The sequence below is a fragment of the Acyrthosiphon pisum genome, chromosome A1 (assembly GCF_005508785.2).
Source record: "Acyrthosiphon pisum isolate AL4f chromosome A1, pea_aphid_22Mar2018_4r6ur, whole genome shotgun sequence".
Lineage (NCBI taxonomy): Eukaryota > Metazoa > Arthropoda > Insecta > Hemiptera > Aphididae > Acyrthosiphon > Acyrthosiphon pisum.
Window position 1 is genome coordinate 97,756,342 of NC_042494.1, and position 10,499 is coordinate 97,766,840.

Below are 10,499 nucleotides of genomic sequence, written 5' to 3' on the forward strand. Positions count from 1 at the left end.
AATTTGGGAATTATTATAGGTACCTATTATAGGTCAATTTTTTTTTTAATACCATATATAAGTATATATTATATGTCTAATACATAGACTCGATATACCGTCTCCGCTCAGAATCGTTTTTCTTATACAGTGATATTATATCATTGAATTCAAATTTAACACTGTCCATTATACAGTGACCCACTTCTAACCTACTGTACAGCAGAGCGACATCCACTTACCCACCTTTTTTAGTTTTTTTTCTATAAATACCAATCAAATTTTATTTGTTGGGTAAAAAAGCGTGAAAATGTAATGCAAGGCTCCTGATATTTTGTCACAATAGCAGTTGAAAAGTATTAAAATTATATAAGCACAATTTTTTTTATAAGCATTTAAAGTTCGAATTTTGACAAAATTTAATAATTATTTTGTAGTTAAAAATTTATAAAATGTTCAACTTTTATAGTTAAGGATTGAAAATTTAAACGAGGTTCCACGTAAATAGTTAAATATATAAATTACTTTATTCACAATAATATCATCAAATATACTTAGTAATATCCAGTGGCGTGGCAAGCATATTTCAAACCCTAAGCAAAGTATTGAAACAATGACCCACCCACTATACCCCCTATTACATAATACATCAATTATTTAAAGACATATGCTAATTTAGAATTTTTGTTATGGAACGTCATAAATAAATTACAAGAAACAAAATACTATAATAATTAATTATACTTTCATCCATGAAAATTTTAATTTTTAAAAAAATAAAATGAATATCTATAATAGGGCTAAGCAATTTCATTAGATAAATGTCGTTCACCACGTCACTGGTAATATCATAAGCTGACTAACCGTTTTTGCTCAGAATCGTTTTTCTTATACGATGATATTATTATATCATTGAATTCAAATTTAACACCATACATTACAGTGACCCACTTGTAACCTACTGTACAGCAGAGCGACATCCACTTACCCACTTTTTTTAAATTTACGATCTCGGTATGGGTGCGTAATTTGATGCCACCGGCTATTAATTCCGACGGTTACTGTTCATATTAGGTATCCACTGATTCCACAGTCTTAAATATTTTAAATTTTCAAAAAAATAAAATCATAAAATTATAATGATAAAAATTAATAAAAAATACAATTTTTTTCATCGAAAAGGCTTAATGGAAACAATTGGTACTTACTATGCGACGCTGCATAGTAGGTACATATTAAACTGTATAGTTGCCTCCCAAAGTAAAAAAGTCGATCATTTTTATACGAATTGCCTCCGGACTATATACGACTAATCGAGTTTTCTACCGACGTAGGTATCTAGGTACTCCAAATTTGATTCTAAACGAAAATAGTCTAGTATAGTTGTCTCCCAATGGCCAATGAGCAGGTATTAAATGTATACATAAGCCTAAGTGTTTTTTAACGATTAAAGCATTTTATGAATTTATTTCTATAAAAATAATTATAACATAGGTAATATTTATAATTTGAATTATATTACCAATGTTTTTTTATTGACTAATTATCATACTATGATTTTTAATATTTGTATAAATAATATAATACAATATAATATACCTAAGATCGATTTTTTAATATTTTTAAAATATTTTTTAAAATGTAATTTATTATGAAGTTTTTCTTATACTTATTTAAAACAGCGATGTTTAATAAACCTAACTATATAACAAGACATAAAATATATATATATATACCTATAAGACTATGGAGTTTATCATTATTATGAAATATTATATTATGTTAAATACACGTTACCTACTCTAAGTTTAATCTCTGGTCAGGTGGCACTACTGAGGGTCTTCCTATTCGAATATTTTATAATGTTATATAAACTTTGTCATCATACTTACTGATTATTGTAAAATAGATTGTAAATATATGTTTTAAATAAAAAAAAAAAAAAAAAGTTTAATTTTTATAATTATAACACGAAATATTAGTATTATGTATAATAATGTATATCTGCATCTATTTACGTGGTAAATTTTAGTGGAGTTTATGAACCACTATACTTAATTATACATGGGAGGACACTAGTGCGAACATTTTTGTGAGACAACTCGTATATAATTACGAACTACCTGATCATCGAAAACAGCTAGTGTATATTGATTTTTTTATTTACGATAAGCATGGTGGCAATTCATATATATTTTGCGAGGTAACTAGTATACACTGCGTTACTATGATGAACAGTATCCGGTAGAATCATTATGAATTATGAACTATTAAGTATAAACCTTTTTTCAAAGCAGGTAGTTTTGTCGAAGTTGAGAAAATCCCTCGATTCCCTGCCATAAACTACTAGTGTAGTAGTTCCAACTACGATAGAATAGTGGGGACAAGTTGCAAGCAATTGTTAATTTGTTCAGGGTTTTATCCATTTTATCATTTGAAACTTTAGTTAAAATAAATATTATTTATTAGTATATAATATGGTATAGGTTAGATCGGTTCAATAGACCTAGGCTTTAAGCATGGGCACCCTCCACAATATGCGAGTATACGCTCTCCTGACTTAAAATTCGTTACAATTCATTAAATACAATGTACAATGGAAAATTTTAAAAGTTGAAAAAGGTAAAAGAAGAACTTATTACTTAATATGCCGAAGAAGAAGAAGAAGAAGAAGAAGAAGAAGAAGAAGAAGAAGAAGAAGAAGAAGAAGAAGAAGAAGGAGAGAGAAGGAGAAGGAGAAGGAAAAGGAGAAGGAGAAGGAGAAGGAGAAGGAGAAGGAGAAGATGAAGGAGGAGGAGGAGGAGGAGAAGGAAAAGATGAAGGAGGAGGAGGAGGAGAAGGAGAAGGAGAAGAAGCAAACCAAATCTAAGGTTCACCTGTGGTTATAGAATGACATCAATATACTCACAACGTCTTCATGGCGTGTTGGTTAACTCCAGCTATGAGGCAAGTGGTCGACACGATGGTGGTATAGAGGCTGAACATCTTGCCCAGTGGTAACCCTATGCTGTGCAGACACGGCATCATGAACGTGGCGGCGGCGGACAGCCATTGGACCGTGAACAGGGCGGCCGCCAACACACCGGTCCAAGAATGTACTGAATATAAATGGCCCTCGTAAAACGCGCTGCCCTCGGGCTTGCCAATTTCCTTGTGTACGTACATGGCGCACAGTCCCAATGCTGACACGAGGTACGCGAACGTGTGCAACATTATGTACGGCAGCGACACTTTTGATTTGTGGGATTTTATCATAAAAATCGCTGTGGACAGTCGCAATAGCCAATAATATAATATTATATTATGTACACCGTTGTTTGTCTAAAAGCATGATATTATGTGATATAATTATTAGTTGTACGTTGTATCACATAATCAAATGTTAGCCTCCACAAAATAAATAAATTCATTAAAGTCCCTCAAAAATGCATGTAGATTGTAGAATATCACATATAATTGTTATGCTTTGTATATTGCGTGAAATTTAAGTACGTCCCCCTCCCGCCCCGCCGCCGAAGTAATCGAATTTGAAAATCTTAATCAAACAGACAATTGCATTGTTTATTTCATGAAAAGTTAACCTAAAAGTTATTTTTGTACAAAGATTTACGCAATATAAGGCCATATAATTATACTAAGTATATAAACGCGTTTATGACTTCGTCGTGGTAACACTTACAGTTGGCATAGAGGTATAGGAATCCAAGTGTGCTAAGCGAGTAATGCCAATTACAAAATTGACTTCTAGTAATGGACGTTGAGTTCCTGTTGGGAGACACATCGAAAAATCCATGTTGATATATGACGGATCGACAAATAATTGTGGCGACACACGTAAGTCCAACCGCTTGAAATATCGTCCAATAACACAGACCAGTGTGATCTTTGTGGACGTTGTTTCGCTCTGGAATATTATACAAGACATATCATGATATCTAAATATTAATTATTATTTTTTAAATAGAAATTGATTCATTAAATGTCTAGATTATCTTTCTATATAATATATACACGTGCGATTGTACGAAACGAACGAAACATAATATTATAGAAAAATTCCGAACCGGACCAACACGCTGGTTCAATTAATCGAAATATTTACAAAGGCACAATTATTTAGAATTTAATGCTGTATGTATAAATTTAAATATTTACAATGTTGAAAAGGATCGTTAATATTCCAATATGAATAAATGGAGAGAATACATTTAGAAGTAGGTATACGTATACATTGTCTCAAATATCAATGATTGAAAACCTACTTATAAAGTTAAGAACAAAAACCAGAAGAGTAATAATAATATGTCCTTACCATAATTATGTATCGCTGGGTGAGTTTGAGAAGATTGATAGCCATCTGAAATCAATAATTAAATATTTAAGTGAAATAGTTAAAAGTTATCAAACATTTTAAGCATATAATGAGTCAATATATAATAATATATATTCCGATGTTCGGTCTACATTCTTCACAATATAACAATAATATTTACATAACTGTTGTTCATATGATTTAATGTACCTATATGAACTATATGAACTATATGGCTATATACTAACCATAGGAGCAAATTGACTAAATTTTTTGGGGGGGGACTCAAGCCCCCCTCCCCATAGACCATGTTGCTTAGTATCACAGAATATAAAAATTAGTATTAATTACTAGATTTTGAACTGGGGGGATTTGACTGACATTTGGGGGGACTAAGTCCCTCCAAGTCCCCCCCTATTTGCGCCAATGGTACTAACTGTTCCCAGTGCCGAATTAAACTTTTTGCGCCACGGCGCAAAAAAAATTGGCACCCCCTAAGCTCCGGTGAAAAAAATTGCTTCCCCCTAAGGGGCCTACCCACGGAAAATATGCGAGAGATAGATCCTCATTAACCTTTTAGATTTTGAGCACAGAAAAGAATATTTGTTTTACAATGTGTGCTTTTTTTAAAAATATTGTTTAGTAATTGATTGATCCTCTCTCCGCAAAGATACATTTGAATTTATTTCACCTAAACTTTGCTTATAATTCATCATATAAATTGTTTTTTTTAACATATTTGAGTAGGTTGTAGGTATTTTATGAATAAGTAAAATACAATTATATAAAACTATGCAAATTAATATTAATTAAAAAAATTTCAAACAGCTTAATACTAATATACTATAATACTATATATATAATACTGTTATTACAATAATTAAAATTATACAATTTTAATAATTCACAAGTGAACATATTTCTGGCCACAACATTTTGGCGCCCCTATAATACTGGCGCCCGGGGCAGTTGTACCCAGGGCCCCCCCTAAATGCGGCCCCGACTGTTCCCCTCAGCAGTAGGCACATTTTTCGTTAAAATCAATTTTGGGAAGACATAAATACCTATATATCGTAGGTTGGTATACGGTATACCTGCATATGCGTATTTTATATTATACAGGAAAACAATAGTCAATTACATGTATTATCTATTAATTTATCTGATATTTTTATTTTTATTTTTTCCTAGTATAGACTATTTAGGCCTATACTAGGAAATACTATATTATGATATGATTAATTTGGAATTTATTATAGATATCTATTATTAAGATTGAAATTGATAAGATGTAACGGGGACGGTGTGTATCATTTATATGTTATTTTACATGTTCTCCGTTACAGATCAACCCCCCGCCGGCCTCATAATTGATAAGCTTTCAATGGCCAATAGGTCAATTTTTTAATACCATAGATATGTATATAATATGTCTTATACCTAGCGACTTACTCCGTCTCCGCTCAGAATCGTTTTTCTAATACAATGGTATTTTATCATTAAATTCAAATTTAATACTATCCATTATACAGTGACCCACTTGTTACCTACTGTACAGCAGAGCGACATCCACTTGCCCACCTTTTTTTATATATATTTAGAATTCAGTGGCGTAAAATGGGCTGAATTGTTAGGGTTGCAATAAGTTTCTAGTTTGGACAGACTTTTGGGGGGCTTAGCCCCTCACAACCCCCTCCCTCGGAAATGTTTTATTTTATTTTATATCTCACATTACAAGTACATAAACTCAACAAAACTATTTTAACCTTAAAGGCTTAAACACATATTGTCATATTGTATCTATTGGTAATTGGTATATATTATGAATTATGATTTATGAATATGCACTATAATTAATCGGGTAATAATTACTTAACAACTATACCTTCAATAAAATATGTATAATTTTCTTAAAGAATATATGAATACATAAAATACAACAACTCTTTTATTTTATAAAATTTATAGAACAGCTGCCATTTAGATTTTTATAATATGTACTATTTATATTTGTATTTGTATTTTTAAATACATATTTATCACTTTTATATTACCCAAATTAACTAAAACATTAAATATTATTTTTTAACGTAGCAAATTTTGGAGTCGCAAAAAGATACTCTTGCGACCCTATGATATTTTCAGGGGTCGCAAGTGCGACCCTGTGCGACCCCCAGTTTACGCCACGGGTTTAGATCATATATTTATTGTAAAAATCATGTAAAAACATGTGCAAATTTTAATTAAAAAAAATTTCAAAATTCCACCAAATGCCACAAAAGCTATATTGTTACAATAGCAGTTGAAAAATATTAAAAATACATAGGCACAATTTTTTTTATAAGCATTTAAAGATTGAATTTCGACAAAATTAATCAAATTTAAAGTTGAATAATTATTTTGAAGTTGGAAATTTATAAAAATGTTCAACTTTTATATATAAGGATTGAAAATTTAAAACAAGATTCCACGTAATTAATTAATCCTGTTACCAAAAAATCTAAGAAATACATAAGCACAATTTATTTTTATAGTCATTTTAAGCTCAAATTTGGATGAAATCACATATTAAAAAACCTGGAATAACTATTTTAGTTATTTTGTTGTGATTATATTATTGAAACTTCTAAAGTATACTATTATATATCTATGATAGCATCGCGGATTTTTGTTGATGTATAACGCATTATACGTACCTAATGGATATTGTGATATGATTAATTTGGAATTTATTATAGGTAGGTACCTATTATATAGTCAATTTTTTTTATAATACTATAGATAAGTATATAACATGTCTTATACCTAGACTGACTCCGTCTCCGCTCAGAATCATTTTACTTATACAATGATATTATATATCATTGAATTCAAATTTAATACCATCCATTATACAGTGACCCCCTTATAACCTACTGTACAGCAGAGCGACATCCACTTGGTCATCTTTTTTTTATTAATTTCTTAAATAACTTCCATATTTTTGCGATTTTTATGAAGTTTAGCAAAATTTGAACTTAAAATACTTACAAAAAATAATCATGCCTATTACCTATATATCATTAATATTTTTGAACTGCTACCAAAAAAACTTACGAGAAACCTTCAATTAAATGTTCAAGCTTTTTTTACCGAGTGCAAAAGTTTTATCAATAATACATTTAAGAAAATTTACAAAAATCGAAAAAATGTCGTGGACCATGGCTGTAAATATCTCAAAAAGATTCGAAATATTGTGGACATTTTATCATGTATGGAAAATGTTAATATAAATATTTGGTCAACGGCTATTAGTTTTTGAATTACACGATGGTGCAAAAATTAATTGCCGGAAATCATTAGTTTTTATGTATTAAAGTATTAAACTATAAACCTTTACAAAATTCACGATTTTCGGTGTTTTAAGCTCACATACAATGCTTATAGTTTAGGTGAATCAACGTTTTAAAAATTGTGTTGTGAAAATAATTCTGACACCCACCCATGGAAATTTTACATAACAAATCGAGGGATGTTTTCGATTTTAATAAACTTAAAATCTCGAGTGTTCGAGCAAGCGCAGCAAGCAAGTGACCATGCCGGGTGTATATGAAAATACCAAAAATTTCAATTAGCTATAATTTAAAAATAAGCGTGACCACCAAATTCAGACCTCCCCATCAATTTCATCATTTATAACTACATAGGTACGTAAAACAAAATAAAGGTGGGTAAGTGGATGTCACTCTGCTGTACAGTATACGAGTATGCCTATAGGTTATAATAGTGCGAAGTGATGGGTCACTGTAAAATGGATGGTAATATGGTATTAAATTTGAATTCAATGATATAATATCATTGTATATTTGTATACGAAAAACGATTCTAAACGGTGACGGATTTTCAGTCTGGATATTTTATATTGTTATTATTTATTACAGCCTGTAAGTTGAGAGCAATGAGCATACTGTACCTATGGGAAACAAAGGGTGATTCTAAATTCCACTGATAAACTATTAGTATTTCTAATCCGTACAAATAAACGTAACTATTTACCAACATTTTTTTTTGAGTAAGTTAATTATACTATTTTTAAATTTTTGAATGTTAAAGCATCTAAGTCAATCCACCCTACATTAACTTTTCCGTGATGGCGTGATTCCCGTAATACAATTAAATAAAAATATAACATATTATATAAGAGTAGATAATATGTCATATTTTTCGGTAGGTAGCATACTACACAAATTAGGGGCAGATCTGAAGCTTTGTTAAGGGGGTGGCAAGTAGGAATATTTTTTAGTAATTTATAAAGTACAATGAAAATTGTATTTCAATTTTAATTAATAATTAACTATTATGAGTTCATATGAGAATCCAAGTACAGTTTAAATACTCTGGCACATTGATTAACAATTATTATTGTAATTAATATAATTAATTAAATAATCTTTGGTACAGTTTATAGATCTGACTTTTCTGAGTAGGTACACAAAAATATCGCGTTTTAAATCCAAAAGTATACAACTTTAAGTTTGGCATAAATGCAGTTCAGCTCCCAAGCTTTTTTGGAGTTTTGAAATTAAGTTTTGGTGCTATTACATTTTCAAGCAAAACACGTTTAAAATACTATGCGGCGCGTATGTTAGACAAAGACAGAAAATCCCGGGTGAAATCCCCTTTAAAGGTACCTTAGAGGACGTCGCACCCGCATGTGTTGTCTCCGTCTTACACACGTACGACTTTGCAAATTTTCGTGTGCTAGTTTTAATAGCTAAAACCTAACCTAACCCTAGGGTGCTGTCATTTTTGATATTATAAAACTTTTAGGTAACAACAATATATGTTTCTCTCGTTAGGCTTTTTACGATATTTTAATTTTTAAGTGAGTCATCAGTATGTAAAATATTAACATTTGAAAATGCTCTTAACTCACTTAAAAATTAAAATATCGTAAAAAACCATCGAGAGAACACAGATAACGTTATCTGTACATTGTTATCTAAAAGTTTGATAATAACTGGTCAGATCACTCTAATATCAAAACGGACAGCACCCTATTGAAACTAGCGAACGAAAATGTTCTATGTCATAAGTGTGTAAGACGGACACATGTGGGTTCGACGTTCTCGAATTATATTTTAATAATACCATCTATAGACTGTAATAATATAATCTGATAATCAGCTATAACAATGAACTATAGCAATCTGATTCTATAAGTATATTATATTAATATCATCATAGTCAATAAACATGGTAGTATTAAGTATTAACGATAAGTTTCCCAAAAATGTACAAAAATACACCAACCCCATATTTTTGAGAGTGCAGTGCATCTCCTGTAATTACGTCAAAGCCGCCTCTGATTTATACCTGTTCAGAATACGTATTTAACAGATGGATTATTACTTATTCGTAATAATTATTCAAATAATTTTCAAAATTATATTCTGTCTAGAAATAAATTTGAATTACATGATTTGTATTCGTTTATAAAATAAGACCAGCCTTCTAGTAAATATCATCATTTATGTTATAGTGTTATGTAAATTATTGCATTGAAAATTATCTTAAATTTCGGACGTTCGCGAATGTTGATCTATTTAATTTTTGCCATAAATATTTTTAACTAAAACAGAATTTGAAAGATACTCCTTAGAATTACGAATTTGTGTTTTTATGTATTATGACTTATAACCCACACAAATCCATTAATCCATGAATTAACATTAAACGAAATTCCTGGTAATCCTCACCGACGACTAAAAAGAAAATGGTGCAGAGATCTCCTAAACAACTAACATAAAAAAAAAAATGAACGGTTAAAGAAGTAGTTCGTCAAATCATTAGGAAATGTCATTTTAGCCCATATTCTTATTGTGCCTCAGAGTACAGATTGTATATTTGCTTATAAAAAAAAAAAAATGCATTATGATTTATGAGTCAGAGCAGTGGCGTATTTAGGAATTTTAATAGGGGGGGGATGAAATATATAATAATAGGTACACTCAATAAATACTAATATAAAATACATTTTTAAAAGCCCCTAACTTGTTGAGATTGGTGTGGATCAAGGTGAAATAAGAATTAACACAAATTGTTTAGTACCTAATAGAGTTTATTATAAATTCATATTAACGAAAATCCCGTGTTTAATACGATAAACAAAAAAAATTGCTTTATAATACAAACAAAATCCCGTTTTCTATTTTTTTGGATGCTCAGT

At 30.2% G+C, this 10,499-nt stretch overlaps 1 protein-coding gene across 1 annotated transcript in view; it reads right to left on the reverse strand.

Moving 5' to 3' along the window:
• Window positions 1–10,499, reverse strand: part of LOC100569759 (cytochrome b ascorbate-dependent protein 3) — a 23,880-nt gene that overhangs the window by 8,915 nt on the left and 4,466 nt on the right. Inside the window, exons 3-5 of the mRNA XM_003244400.4 lie at window positions 4,292–4,336; window positions 3,659–3,883; window positions 2,888–3,242 (exon numbers count right to left, since the gene is read on the reverse strand). Coding sequence (XP_003244448.1) covers window positions 2,888–3,242; window positions 3,659–3,883; window positions 4,292–4,336 — 625 coding nt within the window. The remainder of the gene's footprint in view (window positions 1–2,887; window positions 3,243–3,658; window positions 3,884–4,291; window positions 4,337–10,499) is intronic.